Consider the following 21,813-nt stretch of genomic DNA (forward strand, 5'->3'; position numbering starts at 1 on the left):
AGCTCACTGGGTGACTTTGGGCCAGTCACTGTTTCTCAGCCTGAGCTACCCCACAGGCATGTTGAGAGGATAAAATAAAGAGGACGAGGATCAGGTACGCCACCCTGAGTTCCTTGCATGAGGAAGAAAGACGGTATATACATGTCATCATACTCATATTTTTTTCTTTTCCTTTTTTTGTGTTTTGTTGAAATTTCACAAAAAGAAATTAATTTTAAACGATAATCATAAGATGGATTGGATCCTGCTGGGCTGTACTTACTGTCCTTCTGTTCTCTTGATCTTTTCAGTGTCTCTGCCTGGATCTCTTTTATACGCTTTTTTAAATCCCTGAAACCACAACGTTGGCCAGCGCCGCTGGAGCTTCTTGGCTGTGTCCCCCCCTCCCACCCACCCGCCATGTACCAGTTGCTGACGGTCATGCTGTACGCAGCCCTTGAAGCCCTGGCTGGGCGCACGGCTCTGGCCGTCATCCAGGCGCCGCATCACACAAACCAGAGCTGGGGCTTGCCCACCTTCCTGGCCCATCTGAAGCGCTTGACGTCCCTGAACAGCAATGTGACCACCAGCGCCAGCAGGGCCCGGCCCTCTGAGACGTGCCAAGGCTATTATGATGTCATGGGCCAGTACGACGCCGCATTCAACTGCACTACGGGGGGCTACCGCTTCTGCTGTGGCACATGCCAGTACCGCTTCTGCTGTGAGGACCGGTCCCAGAGGCTGGAGCAAGGAAAGTGCCGTGAGAACCCACAGTGGTTTGCTACCACCGTCGCCGGCACAGCCACAAACGGGCCTGACACGCCTAATGGAAGCAAGCAGCCGGGGAACAGCACCGTGTACGTCATCTGTGGAGTCATCAGCTTCACCTTAGCCGTGGGGGTTGGGATCAAATTCTTCTTCAGCAAAGCCTCAAGGAGGCCTCATGGGAGAGAACTCAATGTGCCCAGGTAAGAATGCCACCAGCACAGTGGGGGGTGAGCACCGCTCCCTGATGCTCTGACATGCACGTTAGGGGTGGTGCGGGTGCCTGATTCAGTCCGGGAATCCAGTGGACCTGCTCCTGCCCACACCGCCGAGCCCCGCTTGCCAAGCCCCTGCCCGCCCCCTGCCTGCGCTCAGCAAATGGTCTGCACTCACCCCGGCGACCTCGTTGAGCTTTGAGGTCACCATTTTTTGAGAAACAAAATGGTGATTGCAAAAACGCAGACTTGTGCACATGCGAACATGTGCATTTTCCGAAAAATTCACATTTTTGCGCACACACTAATGTGTGCCTTTGCAAAAATGTGCACTTCACACATGAGAATGTGCGCATTCGCAAAAATGCGCATTTTCGCACATACAAAAAGCTCATTTCTGCAATCGCCTTTTTTAAAAAAAATGGTGACTGCAGAGCTTGACAAGGCCACTGGGATGAGTACGGGCTGCTCACTGAATGTGGGAGGGGTTCGAGTGCGGTCTGGGGACTGGCCAGCAGGGGCAGGGGCTGGGCGGGCACCTGGAGAACCCAGACAGGGGTGAGTTCGCACATCCCTATGTGACGCCATCTCATATGTGACGCCATCTCATATGATGCTGGGGCTCAGAGCTGGGCTGGATTCTGTTCAACCTCTGACTGGCTGGATTTTGATTCCAAAGCCTGAGGCCCAAATGACACGTCACATTATAGTAGCTTGCAATAGCATGCCTAGGACTAGGCATGCCTCTTGCTTAAAGAAAAGCAGCTGCGGGGCCTGTTGGTCCGTATTGAGACAACAATGGGGCTGGCTTTGTTCCACCCTCCCCTTCCCCATTTGGTGTCTGAGGGTCAGAGGCTACACTGAGCACACCAGGGGCGGGCAACCTCTTTCAGCCCCAGAGCCAAATTCACTTTTGGAAAAGCTCTCAGGGGCTGCGTTCCAGTGGCGGACAGGGCCAGAATACCAACAATTCCAGCATAGTGTAGCTGAAAGCTCTGACTGCCAGTACCTAAGTTGCAGGAGAGGCATTTCAACGTTTTAGAAGGGGGGGGGGGGACTTCACAAAAGCCAGAAAACCACCAAACAGTCAGTGGTTGGGGAGAAGGGGCCATCCATGCAAATGTATAGGTGTAGGTGCAAATTTAGAAATAATTATAATTTAAATAGAAATGGCAAGAAAACTTGACAGGTGGCCTGTCGGCTGTCCAGGTGCTGCTAATTGCGGGTGGGAAACTTCAAGGTCCCCCCTGCTCTCCATTCTTCTTCTGGCTCTTTTTCTTTTCTAGAGGGCACCTTCAGATACAGAACTAACCTCTGCCAGCTGTCCAGAACAGAGGACTGCCCTCTGCAAAATAGGCCACCCTAGTTGAACTGAGTGCACACCCTAGAAAACCCACCGGAATCATCCCCTGCAACAGGCGCCAGGGTTCCAGGGCAGAGCGCAGGAATCTCTTGGCAGAAAATACAGTGCATTGAAAACTGTTATTCTAGAGGGTTGAAACGGTTCTGGGACTGATGGTTCCCACAGAATCACAGAGTTGGAGGGTCCCTGGAGACCATCCAGTCCAGCTTCCTGCTTGTTGCAGGAAACTCAGAGCTAGAGTGTCCCCAGCAGATAGATGTCCAGCCTCTACTTGATTCCCTCCAGCAACAGAGAGCCCATCCCCCCACCCCCGGTAATTGGTTCCCTTGTCAGACTACTCTCACCTTCATCAGGAAGTTTCTCCTAATATACAAATGAAATATATTCTTAGGTACCTTATGCCTTTTACATCTAGCCTTGCCCTCTAGGGGCAGAGAACAAGTCTTTGCCCTCTTTTATGTGACCGTCCTTCAGGGTTTTTGAAGAGTGCTTTCATGTCCATCTCCTCCAGGCTAAATGTACCCAGTTCCTTCAAACTTTCCTTCTAGGACAGGGGAGGGCAATCACTTTGGTCCAGGGGCCAGATAATCCGGCCCCTGGACCAAGCCACTGGGCCGGATGATTTCAATAGCGCAGGGCCCCACCCTGAAGCCCCACCCCTCCCAGAACATCATCCACCCCCGCCCTGCCCACTTCAAAAAAATATCTGTGTCTCTCCCTGCACAGAGAAAGGGACTTGGCCCAGGCTTGCAGGAGACGGCTTGTGCAAGGCCCCACTGACTCGGGTTTCTTCTTCCTATGCCTCTCGTGTCCCTGTAGGGGTGGGTGCAAGCAGCACAGAGAAGGATTCAGCTGGGGCTTGCAGGAGAATCCCCATATTATCTCCAATTTCTGATTGAAGATAAGGAAGGGATTCTGATGGAGGGTGAGTTGCGCAAAGGGGAATCTCTTTTTTTCTCTGATCAGAGATAACATGGGGATTCCTCTCCCCCTGCAGGGCAGAGCTTGAGGAGAGGCTTGGGCCCACAGAGGGTGCTCAGCCCTCCCCCTTTATTTTATTTCTTCAAATTGTTTTTAATCTCTGTCTTGTACTTAGGTTCTTGTTTAAGTTACTTTTCTTTTAGTCTCACCAGTCTCTTTTTAGTCTCACCTTCTCGGAAATTAGTGTTTGGTGTGACTGGTCATGCTTACCATGGCATGGGCAAGCCACTGCCATGGCAGCCATTTTGGGAGAGTGCCCACACAAGAGTGTCTCAAAATTCCAAATGTACCCACTGATCTGAAAAGTTTGGAGACCCCTGATCTGTATCCTCCTTAAAGCACGGTGCCCAGAACTGGACACAGGACTGGACATATGGCTGTTAGCCAAGGCTCAGCCCCTGAACTTGTTTTCATCACTAGAGTAAAGCTCTAGAATGTGCATTTCACACAGCACCATCATACTAGGCCACTTACTAAAAAGATACAGCTGACTTAATGTATGTTGTAGCTGCCTGAACCCAGCCTGTATGACTACTGTCAGTACTCATGCCTTGATGTCCATTTCACTGACTCTTGGTTTCTTATCCTGGCCAGGGCTCTGGTCGACATTCTCAGGCACCAAGCAGGCACCAGCTCATGCTCTGAGCGCAACAACAGCCTCGTGATTAATTCAAACTTCCAAGACAATGGCTCGGCTCGGCCCCCAAAGAACCTGTACAACACGGTGAAACCTTCCAAAAGCAGTCACGGTAAGAGGTAGGGAAGGGGTGGGCGGGCTGCTGCACAAGGAGGGAGGAGGCCTGGGGGTTGTGCTGGTTTCTGAACCAGTCCCAGTAACAGCAGTTTGATCTGCAGAAATAGAAGCACAACATGGTTCATGCTCTGAAAAGCTTCGACCTCTTTCTGTAAATCAAGCTGCATTAAAGGGTGTCTCTACACCTGGGTTTTGTTGTGCGTTCATCAAGCATGAAATTTTCCAGGTGCTTTACATGATGTATTTGTCCTCCAGGGGTTTCCCCCTGCTTATCCTGTGCTATTTCAGAAGAGGGAAAATGTGGTCTTTTCTCTGGTCACTCCATGAAAGTGCCAGACCATGTACTTGTACCATGGTGAAATGAGCCGCTGTGTGCGGGCAGTTGCAGGGGGTGTGGTTATGATGCTGATGGCAGTGATGATGATGGGGTGAGAGTGTCACCTCGCCACACCTGTGCCCTTCCACCTCCTCATCATACCGTATTGTTTACTGGCACAACACAATGTGGTGGGAGTCCGTCAGACCAGCAGAGTGGCGTACCACCATGCTGTGATCATGAAACAGCCAAACTTGGCGCAACATGGAATGGCCAGCACAACAGCATTCCGGCAATGAACCCATGTTTTGGGGGGGGGGAGTGTCAGTGGGGTTGCTGTCCATCCGTATTGTGTGGCTGTGTCAATCACAACCCATCGACCAGCATTCTGCGAGGGGAGAGAGAGGGGCAGGCGGAGGAAATTGTGTGATGCCACTGCCGGGTGTAAAGGTTTGTTGTGCAGGAGTAGCAATATTTATGAAAGGCTCCCCCCACCCTGTGAAAAGATAATAAGTGGAATGTAGCGAGATAAAAACAACCAGTGAACAGAGCCCATGCTTGAACAGGAATTAGAAACAGCAGTACAGTGGTGGGATAAACCGGTCGTGAGAAGAAGCCCAAAGGCACAATAACAGACCAGACAGTGCTCTGTTTTCTGGTCTGCTGGCCACGTAATTGGTGTGTGGGACTCGGCAGAAGTGAGTGTGCAAAATTGAGCCGGGCAATGACTTCCATTGGGGTGCTCCGCCATAAGATGGGGGGGGGCAACACGCGGCCTGTGGTCAGACCACATGTGACCCCCGCCCCATGGCTGTTTTGCAGCCTCCCTGCTCCGGTGCTGTTGAATTTGCTGCGACAGTGGCAGAAAAGGCAGTGATTTTGCACGAAAACAACAGTGAGGGAGGGATGCAACTCCTGGTGGGTTCCGGGGGAGGAAGCAATGTGCCCCCCTAATCCTGGAGCTTGCCCACCCCTGCCATAGAGATTAGTGGAGATGAGCATCTTGGCAACCCCTAACCTCTTGTTCTTCTAGCAACATCTTGGTTTAAAGAATAGTGTGGGAATGCATGAGATAGCTCTGTCTGTAAACTTGAGCAGCTCTGGTCCTGGCCAGTTGCTCAGTGAGATGGTTCAAGGTAATGCCAAACCGTAGTTTGCAGAATCCAAACCATGGTTTTGTCATGATGTCTGCAGCAACACAGACTGACAAATCATAGGTGGCAAGTGGCCACTAAATCAGGACCTGAAACTATAGGTTTGGAAACCACATTTTGGACAAACTCTCATTTGGAACTTCATTTGAAGTGTCCATCCCATTACGGGATGTTGCTCCGCCCTCAGAAGCTGTTGTTTGGGGCAGCATTGGCGAGATTCTCAGGAAAGGTGGGGAATGATGGAAGTTGCACAAACCATGATTTGCTGGTACACCTGGAACACAAATCATGGAGCCTAAACTTTGGTCAGAGCAAACCATAATTTTGTGTTACACTCTGAATGAGAGACTCCCATTCTAAGCCCCATGAAGGAAAGAGTGTCATATGAATGAAACAAAAATAACAATAATGTGCCCACCCAAATCAATGAAACTGGGATCAAAGACAGTGCCCTGTAAAAAAGGTGACTGCCCCACATCCCATTTCCTGGCAGCACCCTAAGCCAGCCATTCCATGGCCCCTGGAGGAGAATGCTTTCTATCCCATTTTTTCCCTTCCATCCCATTTTTTCCTTTCCATTCGACTTCCAGCCCCTTCCCTCACCCCAGCTCTTTTCTCACAGGAATATCTCATGCTAACTCCTGCTCTTTGGAGGTTGCAGCTTTTAAATTATATATATATATATATATATATATATATATATAAGCAGCAAGAATTAAGCTGCAGAAGCTTGTGGGGAAACAGCCTGTTTGCCATGACAACCAGTTCTAGCTGTCTGGCTGTCTTTGTGCTGTCTTGAACATTAATATTAGGTTTGTGGTGGTACAGGGGGTGGGGGGAGGGCCTCATTCAAACATATGAGCTGTTTCCTTTCCAGGTAGAATGAAAAGGAACACTGGGTTACGCAGTTCCCTTTCCCCCCTGAAAATTACCCTCCCAGAGATGCCAGGAGGAGGCCAGATACGCTTGACCATAATCACTCCTAAAAGCGAACTCAGGTGTGAGTGCCAATAAGATTGTCACCAAAACAGGGCTACTGACAAACAAGCGGGAGGTATCAACATGTTTGGGGAAACCCTGAAGTTTGCAGGAGAGGAGGGTTAACACAAGGTTGCTGTTCAATGTAACGTGCACACTGATGCTGAGATGCATCAGTAGAAATGTTCCTTGTGTCTATGTCCTTCCCTCCATCTGAGCTGTTTCAAAAAGCACAGAAGTGAGAGTGGGGCTGGGGGCAGATTAAACCTGCAGATCACTGAGGGTTGCCCATTTTTCAATTGGCCCCTATACCTGCTTGCCCTGCAGACATTAGCAGGCAGTAGTGTTTATCTCTCTGGCACGAAAAGCTTTACCTGTTGCAGACCAAGCTGCTGTGAAAGACAGAAGACCCGGCATGACCAGTTTTCTTTTCCCTGTTCAGTTGGCAGTGCTAGGATCAACATAAGCAGGCTCCGACAATCAGGGCCAGCTCCAGGTTTTGGAGGGCCCTGGACAAGGCACCCTCCATGGGCCCCCTCCCTCAGTGAGTCTACTACTCACCGCCACTGTCTCCAACTGCTCTTGCTCCTCACCTTCTTCCTCATCATTGTTACGACTTACTTGCTTGACAGGCAGAGAGCCAGGGAGCATCTACTGCTCCTCCTTCACACCACCACCCTTGTCTTGTCCAGAGCGAGAGGCAGGTGAACAAGCAGGTTGCAGTGGTGAAGAGGAGGAGGATGTCCAGGGGGCTCTTGTCTCTGGGCCCCTGGCAAGTGCCCAACTATGCTTACCCTTCACTCCAGCCCTGCTGACAATAGCCAAGCCTTACAGCTTTGTGCTCAGAGTCCAGGACAGTCTAGCTTTGAACCTGACTATCTGCCTTCCTCAGTGTCAGTGAGCATTCTCAACGGGTCCAGTTGGACTCAAAGGTTGCTGGTAACAGGCTCCCAGTTCTTAGGGACTAGGGCTGGGGACTTCAGCATGGTGCCTGTAGACACCTCTTTTGGTGCCCACCAGACTTGACCCTCCTGATTTTTATTTCTTATGATTTTTAAAAATTAAAAACAAAACAAAATACCTGGGAGGCTGGCATGCTGCACTGTGAAGAGCTGCCATCCGGCGCCATCTTTATTTGGGTTCATAAAAGTGTTTTTGTCTTTTGGAGCTCAAAACCCACCTCTGCCTTCTCCTTAGATTCTTGAGCAGGTTACTTTTCTTTTAGTCTCACCAGTTTGCCTTCTGGGAAATGTGTGTTTTGTCAACAGCCATGCCCTCCATGGCAGGCATCTTATGAATGGGCAATCCCCACCCACATGGTCACCATTTGTGAGAGCACCCTCGAGACACTTTCGAAATTCCAAATGTGCCCACTGGCCCAAAAATGTTGGGGATCCCTAGACCAGGGCTTTCAAGCTTCAAGCATAGTGAGGAAAGTCTCATTTTATGGACAGGGAGCTGAGATTCAGATACACTGAGTTGCAAGTCCAGCAGTTAAGGTGGGAGCCCACTGCCACTAAATACCAGAGAGTTGAGAAGTCTGTCTTTTCTGGGGATATTCCCCCACTTCCTTGCTTGGTGCAAAGGACGGGCAGGGACCAATTTTGCACTGTCTTCCTTTGCAACTATGAAGTGGACAGGAGTTTCCTTACACAGCCGGGAGCGGACATCTTAAAATCTGAATCGGGTGACCCCTAGTGGCTGCTTGAGGCAGATTTCCACCTAGCAGATAAAAGTTCACACCCTGCCCTGCCTGCCCCCACCCACCTAACTTCTCTTTTCTTTTCCTTTGAAGATAACATGCATCACAATTACATCCACCTGAACGTCAACAGCCCCAAGCACCACACAGCCACTCTGGGTAAGTGTCAGGAGCTGTTCGATAGCCAATAGACAAAATGTTCAGAAAGTGAGAGAGTGGTACAATTTATTTTATTTATGTGTATAAATATGATGAACTAAATGATCAGCTCAAAAGGTTCCGAAAGTAGCATACAACCATTACGAAACACTCTTTAAACGTTTTTATAACACTGAACATCATAAAATGGAGTGGCATAAAACAGCGAGAAGGAAGGAAACCATCCCCTGTTGAAGGACCAGTCCCCTATACATTGGGGGGAAGGCCTCCGAAGGGAGCAGACTCCAGGGTCTGGGCATCACATTGGGGTTGAGGGGGTGACCATAACCCGGTGGTAGATCGTGTTCTTTGCATGCAGAAAATTCCAGGTCCAGCCCCTGCCATTTCCAGTTTTAAAAGGATCAGGTAGCAAAGAATGGCAAAGATGACCTCAACCTTCTTAGAGAGGTTGTTGTCAGTCAGTGTAAACAAGACCAGGCTAGATGGACCAATGCCCTGACCTCCTATAATATGGCTTCCCAACAGGGCTGACTCGAAGTTCGAGCAAGGCCTGAGCGAAGTTGCCTGTGGTGGTCCCTCTCCTCCATTGGTGGGCCCTAGTGAGCTTACCTGGAGACAAGAAGCTGTACTCTGAGCAGCTCCAGATGGATGTGTCTAGACACCGTTTTTATTCCCCACAATGACCTCAATGTAGTGTTGCTCATGAGCGTTCTGGGAAATTAAAATCGCAGCTAAAGCCAGCCACCCAGTGCTGCTCGGAGCGCCAGGCCAAGACAAATATTTTAAGGGAGCTCAGGGCAGGCTTCAGTGGTGGACCCCTGGCAGGGGCCCAAGAATGCCAGGCGTTGGTGCCGGCCCTGCTTCCTGTGCTCCACAGCTAAGAGGGCGCTGTCCTGTGCACACAGCACATGTACTTTGGATAGCACTGGGATGCAGAGCAGAACCTCCCTTGAGGGTCTCAGTAGGCGGGCAGAATCATGTGGGAGCAGGTACTCCTTTAGATAGGAGGCATAAGCCTACATCACCAGACACCTGCTTCATAAATGGCATCCCCATATTTTTCACAGTAAATCCATTGGCTGTGTGTGCATGAGTGTTTCCCACTGCAAACACATAAAATGTGGGCAATATACACCTGGATACATGTATCTGGGCCTCCTTTTATCACAGGGGTGTTGAACTTCAGGCCCGTGGGCCAAATTTGAACTTCTGGCCCCTTTCCCCTGACTGCCAATCTGACTGGGTCATTTCCCAGCCTTGGCACTGTTCTTTCCCATTCATGCCTCTCCTAAGGCTTAGGTGTTCAGGATATTTTGGCCTGGGCTTCTTTGCCTTGGCGCTGTTCCCTTTTGTCTTTTGCCCCATCCACCACGGGAAAGTGTGCTCCCAAGAGCTTTTCCAAAATTTAATTTGGCCCTTGGGCTGAAAGAGGTTCAACACCCCTTCTTTATATGTTTGTTGTGGGAAACATCTGCCGCCTAAAGTGCAGAGCTGCCCTGGTAGACATACAAAGGCCCAAGTTACAATCGACCGTTTAACATGATGACCCTTTGGAGCCTGTGCTGATTCTGTATGTGTTTGTCCGGTAAGGATGCTTCCAGGCAGACAGCTTCTAAAGCTACCCGTCAAAAGGCACTGTGCAGCTGTTCCGTCTTTCCCTACTTAACAGATTTTTTTGTGGTAAGGAAAAAGACAGAAGAAACAAATGGAAGACAATGATGGCTGGACCCCTGTAATGTTCCGTGAATGAGTTAAGGGAATGGTGCAATAAAAGCCTCGTCTGGAAGCATCCTGGAGACAAAGGGCTTTTCTACATGAGGCTTTTAACTTTTACTAAGGCTTCTGCTTCCAGATTATTTGTGGGATTAAAAATGGCTCCTTTACACGTGTTTTTTTCCCCAGAGGTTTTTCTTTCTCTGCCTTTCTATATGTTCCATTACACAACCACTTGGTGGCAATGTGGTATACCAGAATTGTGCAATTACACAGGGGTTCTATAACACCACTGAGAAAAAAATTAGACTTTCCCTATTAGGGAAAAAAACTTGCTCTGGAGGATGACATCATCGTGTAAAGGACCCGTAAACTACCATGACTGAGGAAGCACAAATGCACAAGAAAAGCCTTGTGTAAAAAGGCTCAAACAGTGGGGCTGGCCAAGTGGATGTTTTTGGTTTTAATTTATTTTATTGGTCATTATTTATTATTACATTTATATCCCATCCTTCTTCCTCTTGCAAGGAGCCCAGGGTGGTGTATACCTCCTCTCCATTTTATCCTCACAACAACCCTGTGAGGGAGGTTAGGCTGAGAGTCAGTAACTGGCCCAAAGTCCACCAGTGAACTTCCTGGTCAAGCAGGGACTAGAAACCGGATCTCCCAAGTCCTAGTCTAACACTCTAACCACTATACCACACTGGCTTTCCACAATTTGAAATTGTTTGTCACACTGAGAACCTTCTGTTATAGGATGACTAATAAGTGCAACAAAATTAATAAATAAATTTCAGACAAAAGTCCTTCCCAGCCTTATCTGGACATGTCAGGGATTGAACCTGGGACCTTGGCCATAAGATGCGTGTGCTCTGCTCCTGGGCTATGGTGCTCTCCAACAAACTGATCCTATGCATTTTTGCTCAAACGCATGTCCCACTGTGTTCAGTGGGGTTTACCCCTAGGTAAGCGAGCATAGGATTGCAGCCTTAATATAAATGTATACGTTTTAAGTGATTAATGACATCCTTCGATCTGGAACGAATATGTCTAAAGTGCTGTTTGAGGCTTTAAATACCGCGTTTATGTGTATGTTTATACGTACGTGTGTGTGTATGTATGTGAACAATACACAGACTAACAGAGCAATTGCAAAATATACTTAGAGCTAAATGTTTCAAGCTTCCACCCTCATCAGTAGTTGTGTTGTTAAATGGATAACATTACAGCGACTGATGAGGATGGAAGCTGAAATGTTTATCTCTAAATATATTTTGAAATTACTCCATTGTTAGTCTATCCATCTTTCTCATATTTTAACTTAAGACTGACTGCATCCATAGTGGATCCAGAGCCTCCTTGTTGCTTTGCTTTTGTTCCACTTTACACCTACACACACACACACACACATGCAATTATGCAATTCTACAATTATGATAAAGTTAAATTAAAAATGAACAAGTAATTAAAGAGCTCTCCACCAGGGAACAGGAATGCCTTTTTAAAGAAGTGATTTAATGTCATGTCTCGGACTGAAGACATGACGCTCAGACTTAGCTAAGGGGGTGGTACAGACTTCTTGTTGAGCTAAATCATCTGCCGCACCCACCTGATCCAAGGGCAAGAGGTGAAAATCCCCTCCTATCACTGGCATCCTCCCCCCTGACTAGTTCTCTTTCTGCTGGTCACAGCTTGCTGAAATCCACCAGTGAGTAAGAGAGTAAGGGCCAAAATGCCTGACATGTTATTCACACCATTAGTCATTGCTTTAATTTTTTTTTAAAGTAAATAGCAGCCATCGGGGTTCCCTGATCTGGATTGGGACTATGGCAGGGGTCTTTAACTATTTGGCCTGCGACCATCATGATCTGGATCAGAGACGTCACAAGTGCTATTTCCTTTTTTTTTTTTTAGTCATCCTGCTAATTTCATGAATAATGTCATGCCTGTTTTGTCCCTAAGTGCTCAGGTTACTGTTCCTCTCAGTGAAATAGTTCCCACCTTCTTCCTCCTCCTCCTTTTAATGCATGGGGAGGGGGGCTGTGTGTGCACCCTTTTGTGATCTGCTTGCAGGTGGTTAAGCAGAAATGTAGAGCGATCAAGGTGGAGTTTGGGTGGGGAGGAGGGCGGAAATCAAAAGTGAAGCTGTCAGCAGTTAAGTTCCAAAGGAAAATTACCTCTCCTCCCATCATGATCCTATGGAGGAAGGGAGGAAGACAAGGACAGATTCAGGGAAGGAGTAAGTAGTTGTAGGCAGATGCAGCATGAATGTGGCCTGGGGAGGGGGGGCACTGGATGTGAGGGGGGGCACTGGATCCTCCTCTGCCAAGGTGGGTGATTCAACAAGACATCGACAGGCAGCTTGGCTGTGGCAGACAAGCATTTGGTGCAAAAACAGCAATACTTATTTTTGAAAGATTTTTTTCTATTGCTTCTGAGCCAGGCTTTTTTATTTTAATGAATTACGCAGTTACAATCATAATTGATGACAGATAAATAATAACAAAAGAACAAACAGTTCCTCACGCTGCAAAGAGTAAATCAGTTAGTAAAGAATCTGCCGCCAAGAAACAAGAAATTGGCAATGAAAGCCAGTCAGTAATGCCCATGCCCGGGAGGGAAAACAACTAATTTTTAAAAAGGGCAGCTTGACCAGTGCTGGCTCTGGGTTACAGGGGGACCTTGGCAAAGCTCCCTGTGGTGTAACTGTGCTCATCCATGCCAGTGGGACCACCTACTCACTCCCTTGGTTCTGGGTTTATCTGGCAGTGGCAGCAGCTACATATAGAAAGCCACCCACCATTTTGATTTCCTGGCTATGTTCCAGAGGTAGGGTAGCCAGGTGTCCTATTTTACAGAGGATAGTCCTCAAAGAGTTGTTAGAGGACAGTTCTCTACTTGAAGATGTCCTCTCTTTGATGGGCTGCCCAGCCCAAGTCTGGTTTAAAGACAAAGAACCATAAGAAGGGTGAGGCAGAGCCCTTGCTGTTGCCCATGAACAGTTATCACCTGAATAGTAGACTGAGCAGGCACACAGGTCACTTGGTCAGTCTTTCTCGCTATGGTGAGATATATTATATTTCTCTTTAAATTATAGTTCTTATTTCTAGATTTGCATTTATGCATATTTATTAGTATATGCAAATGTTATGCAAATTGGTCTCTTTCTTGGTGATGCATAAGTGGCCACCCTACTCCGGATCGATGCTATATCAGGTGCCGCAGGGCACTATGGGAAAATTAAAATGGTGGACATCTTTCCAGCCTCCACAACCTTGTAGCGATGGGAGTGGGTGGGCAGCCCAAGTGGCAGCACCTGTGGGCCCTGTCAGGGAACTTGGAGCCCCAGAGCTGCCCAAGGGTGCTGAGGGCTGCTGTCAGCTCTGACCCCAACAGGCATTAATTGAACTTTGCTGGTCCACACTGGAGAGACTGGTACTGCAATTGGGTTTTACATTTTAAAAGTTGACACGCACCAGGTCTGAGAAACTACAGGAGGACAAGATAGACAACACAGGAATGTGGCAGGATGTCAACCATGTCATGTGGATGCTCTGTAACAATGGAATGAACAAATACAAGCAGCTCCTCTTAAGGACACTCCATTTGGACTAGGAGCCAGTGTAAGTTGAACTAATAGGGTTTCTCTCATTTCTCTAGACTGGCATGTGAATCATACACCCAGCCACTCCACCACAAAGTACAACACCCTCAGCTGCTCCCGCTCTTTCCACAACCTCTCCCATCTGCCCCCTTCCTACGAGACGGCCGTCAAGTCGGAACTCAACCGCTACTCCTCACTCAAACGCTTGGGTAAGTTGATCTTTTAGGAAGGAGATAAAGGGACATTTGTTTCTAGAGGGGCACCCAGTCTTCTCTCAAGTCAGTTCCCAATTCTTGATACAGCGATACGTTCCTTTCTTCATATGCACATGATTCAGTATCCCACTTTCCTTGCCTCTATATGTTTATATCTGTCAGTGCTTCGTCCTTGAGTCCCGTTTCCCCACCCTCTGAGAATTTTCACATGTGAGGCTTAAATTGCCTTTGAGCCTCTCCTGAGCTTTTTATGTGACCTGTGTGGTTGTTGTTTATGCAGAAAAGAAACAGCATTTATAATGGAAAGGAGCATTCTGACCAATGTATGTATTATAAATTAACTGAGGGCCTAAGGGCTTCTTCACACGGAGCTATTATCCTGCTATTGAGATTGCTCACTTATGGAAGTTTGCGGGCCCTTTAGATGACAACCTCCAGGGCGTTTCCTGCACTAAATGACCTTTATTCCATTTTTAAAAAAATAATGGGCTATCAAATTACAGGGCTTGAGTTCTGCTTGAGGAAAACCTGCAATCAGAGGAGCTAGACCACAGCGCCATCTAGGGGCTGTATAAAGAAACATATGGAAGACTTAGATAAGGGGGAAAGGAGGGGGAAAGCGGGGGGGGGGGAGGAAGCACTTGTAAAGAGAGTCTGTCGCAATCCTGCATTTAAAACAGTAGCAGAAACCTGTTTTAAGCATGGGATTTTAAGTGGTGTAGAGATGCTCTAAGTCAGGGGTGGGCAACTTCTGGCTCCTCAGATGTTTTGACCTACAAATCCCATAATTCCCCACCAATGGCTATGCTGGCTAGGGCTGATGGGAGTTGTAATCCAAAACATCTGGAGGGCCACAACTTGCTCACCCCTGGACTAAGTAGATGTGATGGGGGCAGCAATGTGTATTTTACTCACGTGTCTGTCCTATTCACATATAAATTACAACGTGCATGTGAGAGTGTGTGCATTTTTAATAAGAAATTGGGCGCATGAGTGAGAGGAGCCAAACCCTGCCCCTCTGCCCCAGCATACCTCACTGTGGTCTGTTGCTTTAAACAATTCTAAGAACATATGAAGAACCATGCTAGATCAGACCAAGGCTCCATCTAGTCCAGTATTCTTTTCCTACAGTGTCCAACCAGATGCCCCAATGGGAAGACCACAAGTGGGATATGAGAGCAGTAGAATCCTCCCACTGGTGTTCCCAAACAACTGGTTTTGAATGGTGGCATCTCTGACTGTTCAGCTTCATTGGATGACCCCGAGTTCTAGCATTATGAGAGAGGGAGACGTTTTCCCACTTTCTCTGTCCACTTCCTCCACATCATGCATAATTTTAAACATCTCTGTCATGTTTCCCTCTTACTCACCTTATGTCTAAGCTAAAAAGCCTCAAAGGTTGTAACCTTTCCTCATTGCTGCCGCAGCCCCTTGATAATTTTGGTTTCCCTTTTCTGCAGCTTCTCCAGCTGTACAATACCCTTTTTGTGGTGCAGTAACCAGAACAGTACACAGTATTCCAAGTGTGGTTGCACAACAGATATGCATTATAAGAAAATAAGAAGAATCATGCTGGATAAGACCAAGGGTTCATGTAGTTCAACATTCTGTTCCCACAGCAGCCAATCAGCTGCCCACGGGAAACCCACAAGCAGGACATGAGTGCAACAGCACCCTCCTGCCCATATTCCCCAGCAACTAGTGTACATAGGCATAGTGCTTCTGATACTGGAGGTAGCGTATAGCCATCAGGACCAGTAGCCATTGATAGCCTTCTCCTCTATGAATGTGTTCAATCCCCTTTTAAAGCCATCCAAATTGGTGGCCATCACTATGTCACATGATATTGCCAGTTTTATTTTCAGTTCCTTTCCTAATAATCCCCAACAAGGAATTTCCTTTTTTCACAGTGACCGCACATTGGGCCAATGCATCTACAACCCCAAGATTCCTTTCCTGGCCAGTCACCATCAGCTCAGGTCCCATTAGCGTATACATCAAGTTAGGATTCTTTTTGCCCCACTTTACACCTGTTTGCATTGAACCACATTTGCCATTTCAGTGGCCATTCTCCCAGTTTGGAGAGATACTTTTGGAGCTCTTTGCTGTGCCTTTTTTCTTTTAAGCACCCTAAATAATTTGATGTCATCAGCAAACCTGGCCACCTCCCTGCTCACCCTAACTCCATTTAGGGGTGAGCATCATTTACTTCACATCCTGACTCAATTCTGATATTTGAGCTGGCCTGGGAGAAAAATGCTTGTAGCACAGTGAGGATGGTTTTGCTCCCCACATTCATGGCTAGTTCCAGGTTTGATGGGATCCTGGCAAAGAGCCTCCCTAGTGGGGCCCCCAGCTGGCACCTCCCTGGCTGCAGGCTTACCTGGCAGTAGCCACTAAATTCAGAAAGACATCCACCATTTTAATTTCCCAGAATGCCCTGGAGCAGCATTATGTTGGGCACTCCCAGGGCATTGTGCTAAATTTCAAATGACAGACGGCTTCTCAGATCTGGCTGCCATGGCCAGATAAACTTACAGCTGGAGGAATGGGCAGGCAGGAGAGTCAAGACAGGTTCAGCACCAGCATACAGCTGGAAAAAGTGCAGAAAAGGGCAACTACAATAATCAAGGGGCTGGAGAATCCCCTATGAGGGAAAGTTACAATAGTTGGGCTTGTTTCGCTTGGAAAAAAAGGAGGGTAAGGGGAGACATGATGGGGGTGTACAAAAATATGCATGGTGTAGAGAATGTGGATAGGGAGACATTTCCCCCTCTCTCATAATACTAGAACCTGGGATCATCCTATGAAGCTGATTGGTGGGAGATTCAGGACAGATAAAAGAAAGTACTTCTTCACACAGCGCATATTTAAACTTGTGGAATTTGCTACCACAAGGTGCAATGATGGCCACCAATTTGGATGGCTTTAAAAGGGAGTTAAATTCCTGGAGGAGAAGGCTATCAATGCCTACTAGTCCTGATGGGTGGAGCCAAAGGTGGAAGGGGCAAGGCCAAAATACAAAAATCCCAGCATAGTGTATCTTAAAGCTCTGACTGCCAGTAACAAAGCCTTAGGAGAGGCATTTCAACCTTTTAGAATGGGGAGGAAAAATTGCACAAAAACTGGGAAGCCACGAAACAAATCAGTAGTTGGGGGGGGAAGGGGGCAGAGCCTGGGGAAGGGGGAGTGGCCTTCTGGGGAATGCTGGAGGACAGGTTCAGACCCCCAGGGGGTTGGATTTGGCCCCTGAGCCTGAGGTCCTCCACCCCTGATATAAAGAGTAGACCCTCTACCTCCCTCTTTATATGTGAATGCAGCAGGCATGTGAATAAATATATCTGGTTTACCTGTCATATCTAGTTTGGCCTTGAAAGATCATTCATTTTAAGCCTGACTTGCGAGAATTCTCTGGCTCTCTCATCAGTCTATGTCCTTCTAAGAATGTGACAGTAAGGCTGCTTCCAGACAGGTGGCCCTTAACACTACCCAGACATTGCTTTTCTGTTATAAACTACAAGTATAATACAATTAACTTTCCCTATTAGAAGTAACATGGCTGGCTCTCTCATGAGGTAGGGTTAAGCCCTCGCCTCAGACAGTGGAGTGGGAGGAGTGGCAAATTGCACCGTTCCCCCGCCCCCTGCCTCCAGCGGGGACTCCAGAGAACCCTGATAGCTGCTCTCCCCCTGTGGCTTTTGCTGCAGCAGGAGACTGGGGCTGGCAGGGCTCTCCAGAGCAGCCGCCCACTCGTGATGCTAGCAGGTGCTCTGAAAAGCCCTGTCAGTCCCACTGCCCCATTTTGGCAAATGCCAGAGCAGCCGGAGGGACCCTCTGGAACAGCCACACAGTCTCAGAGTGAAACACAGCATGGGCGGCTGCTCTCAGACACCCACCCTCTGGCTTGCATTGAGAATCCTCCCAGTGAGAGCCAGACAGCAGGTGGAGTGGGTGGATGGGCTTTCATGAAAACTGTCTCAGCTGCTTCTCCCTGCCGTGCGGCTCTCCAGAGAGCCAACGCAGTGGTGGTGGTAAACATAAGAGGAAGGGGGCACATGCAGCAAGGTAGGGTGAAAGGGTGGGGGGCACAATAAGGGAAGGGAAAGGGGTTGGGGACATGGTCAATGAAGCTCCACCCACTGAAACAAGGTTTAATCCAACAAGGTCTCCTTTGTTGGATTAATGATCTACAAACCTTTGAAGGAGAATGCATATATCTTTGATGAATTACCAATTTATTAAAAATGATTTGAAAAAAACATTTCAGGTCACTGTCATTTTAGCAACATGGCTAATTGTGATGACCGGAAATGATCTTTTACATATCACTGTCTAAAAAGTTAACGTTAATAGCACTGAAGTGTTATACCTATTTTTCATTATAAAAAAAGCTGGAAAAGCATTTTAGTGCTAACTAGAAGGTTCATGTAAATAGATATAGATAGATATAGATATAGAATTATAGAACTATGCATTCTGCCCACATACAAGACCCCACCCTCTTCAAAATACAGAAGAGTAGTTCTAAGGTGGGGGGTGGCCAACTTGTGTCCCTCCAGATATTTTGCCTACAACCTCCATCATGCCGCACCCTTGGCTATGCTAGCTAGGGCTGATGGGAGTTGTAGGCCAAAACATCTGGAGAGCCACAAGTTGCACACCCCTGCAGGCATCTGCGTCTGTGGAGATTGCACTACTCTTCTGTTCTTCTCAAAAAAGCCAGACTTTCTGCGGTCTGAGGAAAAATGGAAAAACCACAGGAAAAATTCAGGATGACAATGACTAGATGATGGTATTGTGTGGGGAAAAAATGAAATGAGTCAATGAAAAATGACAATTCCACATTAAACGCCTAATATGGAAGCACCTCAAGGCCACCCATCCATCTTCGTAAAATTCCTTTCTCTGCCTTCTTCTCATCCCCACCCACCCTCCCACTCCTATCCCAATCATCCAGTAACATCTCACTTATTTCCTCTATCTCCCAGCAGCTGAGAAGGACTTGGATGAATTCTATGCCAAGCGGCGGCATCTCGCTGAGCTGACACGAGGGACCCTGCCTTTACATGCCATGAAGATGAACTACGATAGAGATGGCTACTCCGAGAAGTCACAGAACCCACGGCGTGTCATGTCCCAGGAACACATCCTTTCGGATGGTGGTGGCGGAGGGGGAAGCTACCGCCCTTCAAACTATGACTACACTATTCCTCGCGAGCGTGTCATCTCTCACGAGCACCTCCTCTCCCGTGAAAACTTGCATTCTCAAGAGCGCTTGCTCTCGCCTGAGCGTCTCCATCAGCGCACAGGCCCCTTCCAGGAGATGCATCTGGGCCACCAGAAGGCCCTCTCTCAGACCAATGTCTGTGCCAGCAGTACCCCTATGCTTGACCACCATCACATGATCATGAAGAACTCTCATCCCACCTCCAATAATTCCCCCAAGACAACTACTCCATGGGAGGCCAGCAGTAACCAGGCCGCCACCCGGCGCCAGGGCTTTGCAGCCAAGAGGCAAAGCACCATTGATCAAGTCCAGTTCATCCCTGGGCACCACCCAACCCAGCACCTACCTACTGGCAGCAAGAATGAGGTCACTGTGTGAGATGTCCCTACTCCCCAACTCAGGTTGAATTGACTTTCCAAGGCCATATTTCTCTACCCTTTTCTGCTCCACCCCCCCCTTTCTCTGGTGCTCACAATCTTTCCTTGGGGCTCCTTTTCTCTTTTTTTAGCCCTATGGCCTCCATCTTGGTTGATGTCAAGTCCTAGCCTGGTTTTTGATAATGATGCCATCACAGTATTTACTGGCTTTTGATGTCCATCTGACCTGCCAGGTCTTGACCATCTTTGATTATGATGTTGGCTGTCAGTGTTTTATGACATCAGCACTATGGATCATGTCAAGATGCGATGATGTCAAGGCCTGCTTGGTTTCTTAGAAGGCACCTACTGTGCAGTCTTCTTCAGCTTCTGAAGATGTCAAAACTAGTAGGTTTCATGTATTTGCTGCTGCTGCTATCTCTTTCCCTGTCTGGTGACATCACTGCTGTCCAGATCTGATGACATCAAGGCTGAATTGATTGTTGGTGACCAGGCCTGTGGATCCATCATGGCATCAATCATGTAGCCTTGGTGATAGCTCTGGCTAATGTCACAATTTCCAGGCCCCACCAGTCTTCGATAACAACAACACTAGCATTGTCCATCAACATTTGATGGTGTCATTGCTGTGGGCCTTGTCTCAGACTTCTGAAGACAACATCTGTGGATTGACTATGATGTTGGCACCCTCTGCCTCTGATACTCAAGCGCTGTGAGCATTGCCAAGTCTTGTGGATGCTCCACTGACCAACTGACACCATCGACACCATCAATGGTGTCAACACTGTGGACTCTATTAGCTGCAGATGATGTAAGCGCTATAGGTCTTGTTGACCTCTGATGCCCTCACCGTCAACATTTGATGGTGTCAACACTGTGGACCTTTGACATCAACTGTGTGACTTGTCAGTTATAAATGATGCCCATGGAAAGTAAGGTTTGTCAGTATATTAGTTGTGATATAACCCTACAGGGCATCACATGGACTGATAAAGCCAGCTGTTGTAGGTATTGTCAATACTGTGTGATGTTAGGGCAAATCGGACATGTTGATATTTGAAGAGGCCTTGTCAACATTTGATGAAAGTACTGCCAGTCATGATTATTAAGAATGATGTCAAGGTTCCTGTGCCTGTCACCTATTGATGATTTCAGCACAATGGACTCAGCCAGTAGCTACAGATATCAAAGTAGCCAGGCTAGGCAACGATGCTGACTTCTGGTGATCTCATCACTGTGGGCCTCATCCAGCATTGTTGATGTCACTGACTGCTTTGAGCTCATCCACTCTAGATGAAGTCAATTCTCTGGGGCTTCATCTGCTTTTATGATTGGGGTCAACATCTGAGACCTGGTTGAAATCAGCACCTTTGTAGGAGGTCAGGGACACCTGGCCCTACTTTTGTACACAATGAGGTCATGATGATCTTCTCATGACATTATCACAAACTTTGCCAATACAGTGGCAAAGTGAACAGACAAGAGCCCCCTCCTCACTCCTTCCTACATGTGCTCCAAGACAGGAACGATGGGGAATGGTGACGATCTTGTCTTGTTGCATCCAATATTGAGTTTGGCCGGCGCTGAAGGTGCAGGAAGTGGGGTATCACACAATACACTGCCCTTTGCCACTCTCATCCCATCCTTATTTTATAACTTGGCTATGGTTCTGCCCATAAGGGATCTAGGGCAGGATCAGGTGCAACACCTTCTGCTGTACATATCTTTATATATTGCTAGCACTCTCTGTCAATTTTTCTAGTGCTTTTTATTTACCTCCCCATTACTGGGGTGGATCCATCAATGCCTCCTCTTTGGTTCATGTAAGTGTAGTTTTTAAAAAGTCTCAGCTCTTTCAAGTACTATTATGACAAACAAACCTTCCCCAACCTCCATGATGCTCAGGACTCTTAAAACATCACTCTATATCTTCTTTCTAGAACATTTTCTGTTCTTTTTTAACTAAACAAAGAGTCATAGAAAGCATGGCAAACAGGTCCAGGTATTTATTTAAGAAACAACATTGTGAAAAGAAGGTAAAATAATTTTTAATAGAATTGACTTTTTAAAATAGAATTCCCCCCTCCTGAGGTTTAAATTTTGTTTTCAGCTGCTATTGTCGTTAATTTAGACTTCCAAAATCAAGCTTTCTCTTTGCATAGTCTGGAGGATATTAAGATCTAGATTTTAAAATTTGTTTTAAGCAAGAGTTTACTCACTATTGCAGTTTGGAGCATATACATGTCTGCATTTTGATATAGAAGAAAAATCCAGAACAGTTTATGGGGTTGGTTAATTTTAATTGCCAAGA

At 47.5% G+C, this 21,813-nt stretch overlaps 1 protein-coding gene across 1 annotated transcript; it reads left to right on the forward strand.

Annotated features, from left to right (window-relative positions):
* Positions 1-399: 399 nt before the first annotated feature.
* SHISA7 (shisa family member 7) lies at positions 400-21,434 on the forward strand. Its single transcript, XM_084808471.1, has 5 exons — positions 400-947; positions 3,898-4,052; positions 8,301-8,366; positions 13,740-13,892; positions 18,887-21,434. Exons 1-5 carry the CDS (start codon positions 400-402, stop codon positions 19,501-19,503), a joined length of 1,539 nt encoding a protein of 512 aa, XP_084664597.1. The 3' UTR covers positions 19,504-21,434.
* Positions 21,435-21,813: the final 379 nt, after the last annotated feature.

Source organism: Heloderma suspectum, chromosome 6, assembly GCF_057233095.1.
Source record: "Heloderma suspectum isolate Gila_16-S chromosome 6, 16-S_ref, whole genome shotgun sequence".
Lineage (NCBI taxonomy): Eukaryota > Metazoa > Chordata > Lepidosauria > Squamata > Helodermatidae > Heloderma > Heloderma suspectum.

Coding starts and splice junctions, on each gene's coding strand:
- SHISA7 (XM_084808471.1), top strand. CDS start 400: ATGTACCAGTTGCTGACGGTCATGCTGTACGCAGCCCTTGAAGCCCTG. Junction 948..3,897: donor AGAGAACTCAATGTGCCCAG/GTAAGAATGCCA, acceptor TATCCTGGCCAG/GGCTCTGGTCGACATTCTCA. Junction 13,893..18,886: donor CTCCTCACTCAAACGCTTGG/GTAAGTTGATCT, acceptor TCTATCTCCCAG/CAGCTGAGAAGGACTTGGAT.